This window comes from Sitodiplosis mosellana, unplaced genomic scaffold, assembly GCF_009176505.1.
Source record: "Sitodiplosis mosellana isolate CC-2019 unplaced genomic scaffold, AAFC_SMos_1.0 Smas_scaffold_1, whole genome shotgun sequence".
Lineage (NCBI taxonomy): Eukaryota > Metazoa > Arthropoda > Insecta > Diptera > Cecidomyiidae > Sitodiplosis > Sitodiplosis mosellana.
In genome coordinates, this window is record NW_022595244.1 from 21567031 (window position 1) to 21580973 (window position 13943).

Genomic DNA, 13943 nt, shown 5'->3' on the forward strand with positions numbered 1-13943 from the left:
TAACGTAGCTCAACCGTTTAATCAATGTCAAAAATATTGTTTTATTTTTCATTTGTAGTATCCGCAAGATAACCACAAATCACAATCGGACAAATTTGGCTATTTCAAGCGATAAGAAAGATAAACTGATATAAATAATCTTTAAATTCATCAAAATACTGATACGGGTTCACCGATTTAAATCTTATTTTCCAGCAATAATTGCACCGTCATGAATCGGCAACAAAACACCAGTGATGAACGAAACTTGATCGCTGATTAAATATTCAATTGCAGCGGTTGTATCATCACATTCGCCAACACGACCGACTGGGTAACGGGATTTGTATGAGTCCTTTGTAGAGCAGCTAGGTTAATAGCGTTCACTGACACAAAAAAATCGCAGATTAAATCGTATTGCGTTTTTATTCAAGCCTTGCCTCCACCTACCTCGTATTCCTTTTGGAGTCAATACCAATCATGAACGTTTGGTCAGTTGATCCAATGCAGCTTTTGAAACCAAACGTGGAATGCTTTGTATACTGATACATGTATTTGCTTGGAACTCGGTTGACCGAAGCACCATCTAAAGAACCGATAGCGAATTCGTTATGTCTGTATGTTATACTTCAGTGTGACGTTTGACAGAACGGAGAGTGTACTTGATTGTATTGTCATTAGCCTTAGATTATCTAGGTGGTGTTTGCGCTCAATATCAGTTGTCAAAGTCAAAAAGAATAGGACCGTTGTTTGAAACACAAAAGGAAAGTTAATTGGGACTCACATTCAAAATGTTAACTTTTGTTTGCTCAAGATATGGAATGGATTCTCGAGTCAATTGTACGGCACTTCCCAAGCGCGACTCCACACTTAGCTTCTAAATGTGACACCGTAGTAAGTGTGGGCATACATTTTGCGAATAAACGACAAAGAGAATGGAAACAAGTGCGCGTGTATTAGTCGCTACATTGAGTAGCATCGGATCAGGCTACTCACTACCACACGCGCACTTGTTTCCATTCTCTTTGTCGCTTATTCGCAAAACGTATGCCCACACTTACTACGGTGTCACATTTAGAAGCTAAGTGTGGAGTCGCGCTTGGGTTCGTAGATTTGCATCGATCGTTTTATCAAACGCCTCCATTGTGACGTTTTCAATACTTTTCTCCGTTATCATTCCCGCATTATTTATCAAAACATTTATTTTTCCAAAATGCTTGACATTTTCGTTGATAATTTTCTCCGAGTCTTTTGTCCTAGGGGCTTATTTGTCGTCACGAGTCAGCAAGACTCGTATGATTTTCATGTAAATTAAAAATGATTTGCGCTGAATTGCAAGTAACTCGCACTGACTCGCACCAATTTACGGAGATTCGTGAAGACTCGAACGAATTCATACAAATATATACACAAGTCATAGCATAGAAAGTGTATGGCATTTATAGCAAATCCGCGAGTCGATGCAAATTAGCTTATATACACATTGCAAACCATTCGGATCTCAGCTTGTGTTCTATAATTTTTTTCTTATTCTGTTTAATATAGGCAACTGGAATGGATGTGAATTGAAAATGAAATGTATTAAATTGACAATGGAACTAAGATCCACGAAATGTTTTATGAAACATACGAACTGCACTTATTTTTGGAATGGGCAAGTCAACCATTAATGATTTATAACAAGATTTGCCATACATCATATGAATATATGTGGAGAATGACTTAATGTGTTCAGTGTAAAAAAAATGCTTCGACATTTTTATTTTCATCAGATTGAATTGTTTGAATGAAGCATTTTGATGGGTTCGGGAATTGTGATAAATCCATTTTGTGTTCAAATTCACGATTTTTTAGTTGATCTATATAACTTGACATATTCCGTATGAAGATTCGATGCGCTGCCAAAAATTTGGATGGAATAATATTTTCATAAATAGATTCAACTAACATTTCACGATTTTCGTTTATGAATTCCACCAATTTCAGCGATATTCTCTATGTAAATAAGAGCCAAAGTCGATCGACAAGCAAAGACTGTTTTTTTCTCGGGATTTCAACACCCAAAACATCAAATACATTATTGTCTGCCTTAAAAAAATAAAAAAAACATTTCGAAACCAACCATTTTAAAATTTTGTATTAATTTTAATTTTCTTGCAGTCAAAATGTGACAATATAAATATTTTTAATGACAAAAAGTTGATTTAGTAGTCGATTATTGAGTGAATTGTGAGTTCAACTGGCATGCTCGTTGACATTTCATAGTTTCGTTCAGTGATTCGCCAATTTATATGAGAGACTCGTGAAGGACTCGCGAATCTTCATATAAACTCGTAAGATTCGTGCAGTTGCCCATATGTTTTGAAATGACTCGTGAGATTCGCACTGATTCACACTGATTCGTACGACACATAAGCCCCTAGCTTTTGTCACGTGTCGCCCCGAAGATCCATTTGCAATAAGTTGCTGTTTCACTTCGTTCAATCGCTCCTGGTTTCTTTTTTCCAAATGAATTGCTGCACCCCTTCCAATTCCATTACTTGCGCCAGTTACAATTACGAATTTATTTTTAAAACTCATCTCTCTTTCTGGAATTGAATTCGTGATTTGAAAAAAAAAAATTGTGACTTGGATTGTTTTGTTTTCAATGACAACTTTTTTGTTATAAACCGAGTTTTTGACCAAGCTCAATTGCTTCTTGTACTGACTGATATGAATGAAATGCCACTTTTTCAATACAACACATACTCACACACATAATGCCATAACATCTATTGAAGAACTTTGCATCAAACACTCAAACCAGTTTGGAAAGTTTAATCAGATAAATGAAAATGATCGATAACGTGTTTATTGAGCAACAATTGATAAGAATACAAAAGTGTACTTGGACTTGAACTCCATGGTGTGTATGTGTGATAAGAATCGTTGATAAAATGAAGCCATTGTTAAAATTCAGCTTCAATTCGCATTTGAGGTCAATGTACAACTGATACATTCAAACGATATTGGCTGCAAGCGAACCTCCATCGACGCAAAACAGATGACCGGTGATGAATGCAGCATTTTCGCTCGCTAAATAGGCAACATCACTTGTTTCGCCAATTCTTTGAAGTGGATAGGCTCGTTTCAAATATTTTAACGTTTTTTCTCTCGTCTCCTCTGATATTGTGTCAATCATGGGTGTGTTGGATTAACAGCTGGATTAACTGAATTGACTCGGATACCTTCAAAAATCATACGATTATTTTCAAATTATCATTTGAAAAAAAATCACATCCCAATTATTAGAGTGATATGAATATTTGCAGTTCATGCTCTAGTTTCACATCTAACTAGCTATAATTTATAGCCAATGAATAAGACTCTACGTTTATGTTTTACAATTTTATTTCAATCATTCAAAGAGAACATTTGCTGATTTGTATATTCACCGCATAAAATTAGGATGCTTTTGATGCAGAAAAGCGAAATCAAACTATTAAGACTTGTTCAGCATAAAGCAAAATTGATGCATCAAACGCTTCACATTTACGTTAGTCCAGGTAAGCTTGCTATAAAATATAAAGAGAAGCAATTATTTTTCAGGTAAAAATGAATAAAAATCAGAAGTTAAATCTGTTGTAAATTACTTCGAATTCCCGAGCACATCAAGCCACCGTCAATTGGCAGAAGCAGACCCGTCAAAAATGTTTCTGAAGCCAAGTAAGCAACGGCTGAACTCGTATCCGAAACCTCACCAACTCTGCCCACTAAGTAGTCATGTCTACGTTCTTCGAAGAATTGCTCCTCATTCGATTTATTGATTCCAATCTGTTCAAAAATTGGGGTACGAATTGTGGCTGGATTGATCGAATTCACTAACAAAATAAAATCACCAATTAAACCAATATTACATATTTATTCAATCCTTGCCTGTAGTGATGGGCAATATTTACCCACCCGAATAAATACCGGGTATTTACCGGGTATTTATCGGGTATTTAACCGAAGGGCTGAATAAGTACCCAAGAATGGGTATTTATGGGTATTTTTAAAATATGTGATTTCTTTGAATTTTTGTTGAATTCAAATCAGATTATTCAAGTTTCAGCTGTTTTTGTACGATAATGTAGCGTAAAATCCAAGTTGGTCTCATTGATACCGAAAAATAACCGCATATTCACACATTTGGTTGTGTTGCTCATGCACTGAATTTACTTTCTTCGAGCGAAAATTTTTCAAAGCAAAAAAAGTCACGAATAAAATAAAAATGCCACGTCCTGTATAGTTTATTCAGCCAAAAGCAACGTGAAATGGAGACCCATGTGACTATTAAACTACCCTCTGAAACTCGATGGGTATACGAACTACAGGCTCTCGAATCGTTGATCGCAAAAAAAGGAATTTTACGGTTAATGGTAGCTGATCCAGATATATCGGCCGATTTTGATTAAATAAACGCGAACGATGAAGAACCAGAATTGCCAGGCGATGTGAAAATATTCATATTGGACAATCAATTTTGGTTAAAATTTGAAGGACCTCACGAAATATTGAACACAATTGGAAACTGATGACGTAGATATTCATAAATCACATAAACTATTGAGTAATTGAGTTCGCAACAGTGGATTCGTTAGCTAAATCTTCAAATGTTTTTAATGCTTGCAATAAAAAAAATGCTGACAAATCTGTTCAAGAACGCAAATATAAAATAATGAAACCGATCATGATAGGTGCAGCATTAGTTTTATTGTTTTATCAGCCAAAAAAGTAAAACTCGACGAAGAAGCGGTGATGACTCAATTGATAAACTATCGAGTAAAAGCAAAAATTTGGGGCATGGAATTCGTTTGGGTCTCTTGTGCAAATGTTAGTCCGTTGGTTTGGTGAAAATCATTTTTTGGACATAGCAGAAAAAATTCTCACGATTTCATTGACTTCTACACAAACAGACAGTACATTTGGTTCATTCACAGTGTGAATTTCAGACACAGAAGAGAAATCGTTTGACAACGGAAACATCGGGTATAATTAAGAACATCGCATACAACTATAAGTTGATGCAGGCTACAAGTAGAAAGCGAAAGAATGAAGATGCAAGCACCAACACCAGTACCAGTTCAAAGCGAATGTGACATGATAAAAGTTCAGAAAAAAGTTTAGATGACAATTAAAATGAAATTTCTGTGTCTTTCATTCATATTATTACTTTTTAACAGTTTTTTGTTAAAATTTTGCTACTGTTTTGGCTATTTCGAAAATACCCATAAATACCCAACAAATCGGGTATTTACCCAGGAAATTTACCCAAATTTAAATACCGGGTAAATTGCCCATCACTACTTGCCTGCACTTACCTCGTATTCCTTTCGGTGCCAATGCAATCGCGGAGCATTTTGTGAACTGATCCAATCCAGCTTTGCTAATACAGTATGATGTGTAGAGGTCAAATGGTCGTAAGCCGGCTACGCTTGAAATATTTATGATATTTCCTTTGGTCTTTTCCAAGTGAGGCACCGCCAAATTCGTTAGAATAATAACACTCCTTAGGTTTGTATCTAAAATACTATCAAACTGCTCAACATCAAACTGTACCACATTGTCTGCTCTAAAGATGCCAGCATTGTTCACAAGAACATCAAGCCGACCAAAATGCTTGACAGTTTCATTGATGATGCGTTGCGCGTCTCTTGTCACATCGGCCACGATCGGAAGTGGTGTTGGTGCGCCAAATTTCTTTATTTGATCAGCCACTTCATTCACTCGTTTTTCGTTTCGACCAACAATTGACACTTTTGCACCCAATTTTGCCAAATGTCGAGCCGCATCAGCCCCAATTCCACTACTTGCACCTGTTACAATTACAACCTTCCCAGTGAAACTCATTTTGACCGTAAACACCAACTTTATAACTAATCGCTGTTGATTGTTTTAAGTTAAATATCAGACTGAGACTCTTGGTGCTCGTCGCACTTGCATTTATACCAAGGCGACCATCAATTAATAGTGCAAAAATATATTCAGGCATTCTATTCGTCGAGTGGTTAACAACATGTTTACTTTGATGAGTTTACATATTTCGAAAAGCATTTGAATATACGTATTGACCATGCAATGATAATAACTATACATTTGACGTTTATATCTTATGACTCTGACTGCTCAATAAGTATAGAACTATACATTTGAACGATTCAATGATAATGGAATTTATATTGGTAAGAATATTGTCGGCTCTTAATCAAATATGAAGGTGAAGCTATATGGTATTTCCAGATAAAATTGATTTGCACGGTCACCGTTACGTCAAAAATTTGATGGATATGTTTGCCGGTGTATTAAAAGAATTACAAACAATGAAAATGCAACAAAGTCTCATGCTGTATGGAAATAATTATAGGCGACAGAATGAAACACGTATTGCGCGAAGTTTTTTTTTATAAAACCAATTAGAGTAAGGCTACATTTTCACAAAATGCAAACGAATTTCATTCAATTTCAAGTTTTGCAAATAAAATAAAAGTGAACAGTTTTTTTTTATTTAGTTATAGCTAATAAAAAAGTCATCTACGGTTGCTAATTGCAATAATTATTAAAGAGCACTAGTCTCTGAAAGTGCGATCGGTACACCTATATAATAACATTCTCCCACACGACCGAAAACATTTTATTGGGATATCAATTGATTTGTATCATTGCATTGTTAACAAGTACGACGTGCTTAGCACGTTCAATTTTCCAAAATGCTTTATTTTTTCATCGACAATTTGTTCATCGTACTTTGTTACGTCAGCTACAATTGCTAGTGGAGTTAGTCGCATCTGTACCTATACCAGCTTGCACCTAGTAATAAAAATATCGCAAATTGTAGCACAACATGCACATTGTACAGAAAATAATTGTTTATTGCTTCGTTTAATCCTTATTAATAATAAGAACACGTATAACAAATAAGAGCCAAAAGTATTTTAAACAATTTTTGCAAAAGTCAATGAACATGCTAATACCCGTAATCAACGCCGCATTTCCGTCGAAATTCATTGTTATGCTTCTCTCAACTGTTTTTTTCTTTGTTATGACCAGTTGTTTACAAACTCAAAACACGAACTGAAATCTATTGAACAATAAAGTAAAGGCTTTACGTCAGTCGAGCAAAAAAAAAAAGAAGAAGAAATAGAACATGGTTATGAACATGTTCATAATCTATGCATAGATCTACTTTTTTCTACCACTTTGAACGTCAGCGATCAACATCAACAGAGACACTATAGCACATAGCATTAAACGCACTATTGCTTCACTCTTTGTACACACTTTGACATCACTTATGCTTTGGCGCGCGTCGTACGTTTTTCAAACGTTTATGTTTGATTCAAGTATTTCACCGATTTCACCGAATTTTCTTACTCAATATCAATATATTCATTTTTACTTGGAAGTTTTTTTTTATTGCAATGATGTTTTAAAATATGTATTGTCGAGAAATATTTTTTTTTCAATTTCCAAAATTAAATGAAATTAAAACACATAGCATGAAACGTATTCATAGTAGGAATGCATATGTATTAGTTTGTACTTATTCATTATAATGTATTTAGATAGGACGCTAGCGCGGCCTGACTTTTTTTAACTGAGCCCTTGGAACAAAAATCACTTATCGACAAAAATGCGAGCATTGCTGATAAACAAGTATATTTTGGTTTATATCCACGAAAAAATGACGATAATTTCGTCACGACATACACATCATATATTGCGTAGGCTTGCTTGAAAAGAAAGATAATTGGAGTACAATGTTTTAATATTTATGTAACAGACCAGTCGAAATTCCGCCATCAACCTATCAATGAAAACCGATGAAAAGAAGTTTTTAAAAAATATAAATATAAAAGCGTTTCACATCTATACGCTAGCTGTGGAAAAAATTACTTACTGGCAATAGAACACCAGTGAGAAAGGATGCTGTGTTGTCATCAGCCAAAAATGCGATCGCTGCACTGGTGTCCGCCACTTCACCAACACGCCCAATCAGATATCGTTTTCCTTCTTCATCGTATAGGTGTTTGGCTTGCTCTGCGGTATAGTCCATTGTTTCTAGGATTGATGTTCGGATCATAGCTGGATTAACACTGTTGACTGTCGAAAACAATCGCTAATTAGGACAAATTATATTTTAGTTCAAGCGTTGCCTCCACTTACCTCGTATACCCTTTGATGATAAATCCAAAGCTGCAGACTTCGTAAACGAGTCGAGTGCTGCCTTTGACATACAAAAGCTCGTAAAGTTGGGAATCGATTTAGAACCACAAATACTGGACACATTCACAATATTGCCTTTGGTTTTCTCCAGATGCGGCACACACAATTGCGTCATGGTGATAACGCTAGTAACATTTGTATCGAAAATTCGGTTTAATTCTGCCGTCTTAAGCGTATAAGTATCGTCCATCACAGCAATTCCAGCGATGTTGACAAGCACATTTAACTGCCCAAAGTGTTCGATTGTTTCGTCAACTATTTGTTGGGCGTTTTTTGTTACGTCTTCAGCAATTGCTAAAGGAGCTATTGCACCAGATTCCTCAATCTCATCCGCTACTTGGCTTAGTCTTTCTTTATTTCTACCAACAATCGATACTTGTGCACCTAATTTTGCCAGATGTCGAGCTGCATCGGCGCCTATTCCACTACTAGCACCTGTGACAACAAAAAAAACAACAATTTTGAAATATAAATCAGTCACTTTTGCCAATTGTTACGCACAATAAGTGACTGCCAAAAAAGTGTTGTATTTTCACAAAAGACAATGAATATTTGCTAACCCGTAATCAGAACCACTTTTCCTTCGAAACTCATTCTGCGAATGGAAAATGTTGAGCAGCTTAAAAGCTAAAATTGTTTAATGTCTGGTGGGTTCAACTGTAAAAAGGCGACTGACTCATTCATTGTATATGAAGCTAGAGAAACGTCTTAAGTTAGCTTGAACGATGCTATAATTTTATCGTTGCATATCAATATGCTAAACGTGATTACGAAATATACTACTGGACACTTACTCATAGCATGAACACGATAATTGAATGACTTTGTTTCTACGAAAATAAATATGAATAATTTACTGCAGCCGTCATGTGTCGACAGTGAAATAGCCATGGGACAATAATCACATTAATTGTGTGATAAATTTTACGTTCGACGGAATTACGAAAATACCGAATAAAATGACTCAGTTCATGTTATGATAAATAATTTATCTTTATTATTTATTGAGTTTTATCAAAATAAGCAATTTGAATGCAGTATAAACTGAAACTGATGCGCAGGCGCACAGCTCATTTTGTCACATAGCCATCGAATCTGCATTCCAGTGCGAAAAAATCGAAACAATCACGTATAAACAGAAAACATCGATTTGTTTATTTACATAAAAAACAGTGATATGATTTCGATTTCAGGCAGACAAAATAATGTGTCTGGTCATCAATTATATTTTGTCTGGCCAATATCAAATTCCTTCGACCGCTTCAATATTCTGTTAGTATTTCATTCCACGTTTGAGTTTCAACCGGTAAACTTGCATTTTCGAAACACTACATCGACTACGTTCGTTCAGTTTGTTCAAAATGGAAAGCAACGACATTTGGAATGCTTGGTACGAGTGTAAAAAATGTGGAAAACCATACGGACATCTCAACAAGGAAGCACGCACCTACCGCAATTGCCCAAGATGTGGTACGAAAAATCTTCCCGTCATTGATGGGAGTAATATAACATAGTGTGAATGAAGTTGTGCAAGTTTATTATTTGATTTTAAAACTATCGACAATGTGAAAGTTTGGCAAATTCCAAAGAGGTGGATTAAAAAGTATTTGTTTATCTGACGTGTTTCCTAATGTTTGCTTACAGAATCGCGTCCCATCCACGGGAAATTTCCATGCTTGTTGACGTGGTCATATGCATGTCCACATTTGATACTTACCAATGCCTAATTTAAGGAAAAATCATAACTGCATTTTTTCTTAGCGGCAGAAAATTTTCTTTTATCTATCGCATCGAATATCAAGGAACCGCTTAGAAGGCAAACAATAAACAAGCGTTTCTTAGTTATCGAAAATTATTAACCGCATTTGAAATATAAACATATTACCAGAATCGCCCGCACCCAAATTATGTAAACAAAACGAAAACGAATACATTGTACGATCGCCAAAAAAGTATCGCCTGACATTTTCATGTATATTTCATCATTTAATCATTAACAGCGATTGTTTCTTCGGCGATTGTACACTGACTCACCATACTCATTTTTATTGTGCTTATATTTATGTGCATTGAATATGCATGAAATGTTTGAATAAATATTCTGAATAAATGTTGTTTAAATTTGTTGGTGCTGTTACTGAAAATTGATATTTCAGTGAATAATCACAACTGCATTTTCTGATATTCACAACTGCATTTTTCAAATCACAACTGCAGAAAAAGATAATAACTGCAGCTTAAATTAGGCATTGATACTTACCGCGATTGCCCAAAATGCAACACACCGAATTTGCATGTCTTTGATGTTAGTAAAATGAGTGATAAAGTAAGTGTATAGTTACAAATTGTGTTGATTTGGATTTTTACATTGAAACCTTGTTATTTTGATTGATGTATGTTTCGAATTTTCATTTGCAGGTTTTGGATCAAATAGTTAAGAATTGGACGATCTTCATTGTTCATCGTTCATCGTTCATCGTTCATCGTGCATTACTATTACATACATTACTATTGAATGAATAGCATTTCTGAAAATGTTCTGTTACCAAATCAAACAGTCAATAAAACCCCAATAAAATGAATGAAAAAAATAAACACATTTACTCGATTTGTTTTGTTTGATTTTTAATGAATGCAAAAGGAATTGTTGTCATAATCTGTTGAATCTTTAGTTCAAATTCATACTCCAGCTACGATCGAACCACCATCAACCGGAAGCAAAATTCCTGTAAGAAATGATGATACTTCATCATCCGCCAAGTAAGCAATAGCAGCACTCGTGTCATGAACTTCACCCACCCGACCGAGAGGATATCGTTTTTTGTACTCTTCCAGCATTTTTTCGGCTTGTTCTTCGTTTACTCCAAACGTTTCGAATATTGGAGTCCTAACGGCTGCAGGATTTATTGAATTCACTCTTATACCTATGGATTAAACGATGGGAAATTATGAGATCAAAACGATTAATTACATGAATTACAGTGATTTTGTTATTGACGAGATTTCTTCTATTATTTATTTACGAGCAAATTACCTTTTGGTGCCAAATCCAACGCTGAACATTTGGTAAATTGGTCCAATGCGGCTTTGCTCATGCAATATGTCATGATATTTGGAATTGCTTTCAAGCCAGCAACGGACGATACATTCACAATATTTCCCTTCGTTTTCTCAAGGTATGGAACGGATAGTTTGGTCAAAGTGATAACACTTCTGACATTTGTATCGAAAATCCGATCAAATTCTGACAAATTGATTTCGGTGACATTGTCTTGAATCACAATGCCCGCATTGTTCAAAAGCACATCTAATTTGCCAAAGTGCTTGATTGTTTTGTCAACAATTCGTTGGGCGTCTTTGGTCACATCGGCCACAATTGCTAGCGGAGCTGGCGAACCGGCACTTTTAATTTGTTCAGCCACTTGATTTAGGCGCTTCTCATTTCGACCAACAATCGACACTTTTGCACCCAATTTTGCCAAATGTCGAGCTGCATCAGCTCCAATTCCACTACTTGCACCTGTTACAATTACGACTTTTCCAGTGAAACTCATGATTAATTTGCCCGATTTGAAAGCGTTGAATTGTTATCACTTTGACTTTGAAAGGAGAACTTAAATTGCCATATGATAAGTACATCCATTTATATGGAGCAAGTAGGAAATCGAACGCGTTATCATTTCTTTTTATCGAACTATCACATAGTCGTTATCAAATAATTAGCTTTTCAACCAAACAAGTGCACTACAGTTGTCCATTGTTGCAAGTCATTTGAAATCGAGTTAATTGAACGTTAACTACGTAGTTTGCATGATATGGAATAATTTCTGACCAAGAGACAGAACATGCTTTAATTATAATACATGAATCGACTGATAAATCTTACGTCAACAATTTTGACTAAAAATTGTTTTACATGTTACAATGTTACGAATAAATGAATAAAAAAAAACAAGCGGTCTGTTCTGAAAAATTTCATACGCTTCATTTTCGTTCATTCTTTTGTTGAAAGAAAAATGTTTATTTTGAACTGGGTATTGAACTGAGTGCTTCTATCAATTTTTGGCTTTATTTATACATTCATGCTTTTGTATACATTTTCTGCGTGCTCATTAGCGGAATTATGTGATGATTGTCATCTTCCTGCGCATTGTTGAAAATATATATATTTGCTTACCACATCAATGCACAGAATATATACGTATGAATAAAGATAGAAATTTGAATGTCGTATTAATATGATAATAATCCATGATTATTCTCCATGAGCAATAGTATAAGATTGTATAAATTCCAATGATCAAGTCAACAGTTTAGTCTTTGCCTTAGCTCTGGTAGTTAGCAGCAGTTACTTGTGAGTTGAACAAAAAAATGGGTTTCGAAGGAAAAGTTGTGATCGTTACCGGAGGAAGTAGCGGAATTGGCGCTGGTGCTGCTATTCACCTCGCAAAATTGGGTGCGAAAGTTGCAATTGTTGGTAGAAACGAAAAAGGTCTCGCCGAAGTGGCGGAACAAATTAAAAATTCTGGTTCTTCAAGTCCATTGCAAATTGTTGCCGATGTAACAAAGGACGGCGAACGGATTGTCGACGAAACGATCAAGCAATTTGGTCGATTGGATGTGTTGCTGAATAATGCGGGAATTTCGGTGCACAACACCATTTGCGATATGAATTGCGCTGATTTTGATCGTGTATTCGACACGAATGTCCGCAGTGTTATCACTTTGACGCAACTGTGTTTACCACATTTGGAAAAAACGAAAGGCAACATTGTGAATGTGTCTAGCATTGCCGGATTAAAGCCAATTCCCACTCTAACTGCATATAGTATAAGCAAAGCAGCTCTTGATCAATTGACAAGATGTTGCGCGCTTGATTTGGCATCGAAAGGAATACGAGGTAAGTATAGGCAAGGCTTAAAAAATGATATATGTTCTGATCGGCGTTTTTTTTTTGTCAGTTAATGCTGTGAACCCAGCTGTCATTCAAACACCAATATTCCAAAAAGTTGGTATGACCGATGAAATGGTTGAGAAACTATTTGAACAGGTCAAAAGCACGTATCCCGTTGGTCGTGTGGGCAAGGTGACAGACACTAGTGCAGCGATTGCGTTTTTGGCTGATAATGAAATTGCATCATTTTTCACTGGTATAAATTTACCTGTCGATGGAGGTGCTATGGTGGCTGGAGTTGGCTATAAGCCAACTGAAAACTAAAAATCAATCACAATCAATAGATTGTATTTAAAACTTCGATTTCAATGGTAGCAATTTGATAAAATAAAATTGGCAAACAATTGACAGTAATCAACAGTGAAGAAGATGTTTTATAGAAAAATCCAAAGAGTATTTCTGAGTCCACAATCACTGTGTATCTGGTTATCAATTGATGATTGGATTTGGGGAAATTTAGATTTTCATGGTCAAAAAATGTCATTTAATGTTTCTCGAATAAAAGAATTGAAAACCACTTACGTCGCATGCCATTGTATTTCATTTATTTTATCTTATCATTTGAAAGTTATCTACAAGATCAACAAAACTCCAATTTTACAAGAATTACCTTTCACAGCGACAATTATAGCCAAAACATTCTATCAATCATCAACACCACAACAAAGGATTTTTATGTTTTAGTGAGGTAAAACGCTTGGTCATGCTGACTTTGATTCTGAGTTTGCTTCATCGTATTGGAACGTATTTTGGAGCTACATAAAGT

General features: G+C 35.4%; 4 protein-coding genes across 5 annotated transcripts; 1 reads left to right on the forward strand and 3 right to left on the reverse strand.

Moving 5' to 3' along the window:
• Nucleotides 1-3327: 3327 nt before the first annotated feature.
• LOC129579700 (3-oxoacyl-[acyl-carrier-protein] reductase FabG-like) lies at nucleotides 3328-5917 on the reverse strand. The gene is made up of 3 exons (XM_055469871.1): nucleotides 5322-5917; nucleotides 3612-3839; nucleotides 3328-3533 (listed from the first exon to the last, which is right to left on the reverse strand). The coding sequence occupies exons 1-3, from the start codon at nucleotides 5848-5850 to the stop codon at nucleotides 3511-3513; spliced, it is 780 nt and encodes a 259-aa protein (XP_055325846.1). The 5' UTR covers nucleotides 5851-5917; the 3' UTR covers nucleotides 3328-3510.
• A 1672-nt stretch (nucleotides 5918-7589) lies between these two features.
• LOC129579712 (uncharacterized oxidoreductase TM_0325-like) lies at nucleotides 7590-8919 on the reverse strand. The gene is made up of 4 exons (XM_055469882.1): nucleotides 8784-8919; nucleotides 8164-8658; nucleotides 7898-8100; nucleotides 7590-7804 (listed from the first exon to the last, which is right to left on the reverse strand). Exons 1-4 carry the CDS (start codon nucleotides 8815-8817, stop codon nucleotides 7763-7765), a joined length of 774 nt encoding a protein of 257 aa, XP_055325857.1. The 5' UTR covers nucleotides 8818-8919; the 3' UTR covers nucleotides 7590-7762.
• Nucleotides 8920-10803: 1884 nt separating this feature from the next.
• On the reverse strand, nucleotides 10804-12555 carry LOC129579740 (uncharacterized oxidoreductase TM_0325-like). Its single transcript, XM_055469909.1, has 2 exons — nucleotides 11258-12555; nucleotides 10804-11147 (listed from the first exon to the last, which is right to left on the reverse strand). The coding sequence occupies exons 1-2, from the start codon at nucleotides 11775-11777 to the stop codon at nucleotides 10903-10905; spliced, it is 765 nt and encodes a 254-aa protein (XP_055325884.1). The 5' UTR covers nucleotides 11778-12555; the 3' UTR covers nucleotides 10804-10902.
• On the forward strand, nucleotides 12529-13705 carry LOC129579687 (uncharacterized oxidoreductase TM_0325-like). Of its 2 annotated transcripts, XR_008689287.1 has the most exons (3): nucleotides 12529-13123; nucleotides 13185-13548; nucleotides 13582-13705. XR_008689287.1 is itself a non-coding variant. In XM_055469858.1 (2 exons), the coding sequence occupies exons 1-2, from the start codon at nucleotides 12595-12597 to the stop codon at nucleotides 13439-13441; spliced, it is 786 nt and encodes a 261-aa protein (XP_055325833.1). In that variant the 5' UTR covers nucleotides 12529-12594; the 3' UTR covers nucleotides 13442-13705. The 2 variants fall into 2 exon arrangements, 1 of the variants encoding a protein (XP_055325833.1); XM_055469858.1 differs by having other exon boundaries at nucleotides 13185-13705.
• Nucleotides 13706-13943: the final 238 nt, after the last annotated feature.

What these genes read in the sequence shown, in the direction of transcription:
- LOC129579700 (XM_055469871.1), bottom strand. Translation starts at nt 5,850, where the DNA reads ATGAGTTTCACTGGGAAGGTTGTAATTGTAACAGGTGCAAGTAGTGGA. An exon ending in GGCACCGAAAGGAATACGAG is followed by an intron (nt 3,840 to 5,321) that starts GTAAGTGCAGGC and finishes TTATTTTGTTAG; the next exon opens with TGAATTCGATCAATCCAGCC. An exon ending in GATGTGCTCGGGAATTCGAA is followed by an intron (nt 3,534 to 3,611) that starts GTAATTTACAAC and finishes TATATTTTATAG; the next exon opens with CAAGCTTACCTGGACTAACG.
- LOC129579712 (XM_055469882.1), bottom strand. Translation starts at nt 8,817, where the DNA reads ATGAGTTTCGAAGGAAAAGTGGTTCTGATTACGG. An exon ending in AAAAGTGGTTCTGATTACGG is followed by an intron (nt 8,659 to 8,783) that starts GTTAGCAAATAT and finishes TTGTTGTCACAG; the next exon opens with GTGCTAGTAGTGGAATAGGC. An exon ending in ATCATCAAAGGGTATACGAG is followed by an intron (nt 8,101 to 8,163) that starts GTAAGTGGAGGC and finishes TGTTTTCGACAG; the next exon opens with TCAACAGTGTTAATCCAGCT.
- LOC129579740 (XM_055469909.1), bottom strand. Translation starts at nt 11,777, where the DNA reads ATGAGTTTCACTGGAAAAGTCGTAATTGTAACAGGTGCAAGTAGTGGA. An exon ending in GTTGGATTTGGCACCAAAAG is followed by an intron (nt 11,148 to 11,257) that starts GTAATTTGCTCG and finishes TTTAATCCATAG; the next exon opens with GTATAAGAGTGAATTCAATA.
- LOC129579687 (XM_055469858.1), top strand. Translation starts at nt 12,595, where the DNA reads ATGGGTTTCGAAGGAAAAGTTGTGATCGTTACCGGAGGAAGTAGCGGA. An exon ending in GGCATCGAAAGGAATACGAG is followed by an intron (nt 13,124 to 13,184) that starts GTAAGTATAGGC and finishes TTTTTTTGTCAG; the next exon opens with TTAATGCTGTGAACCCAGCT.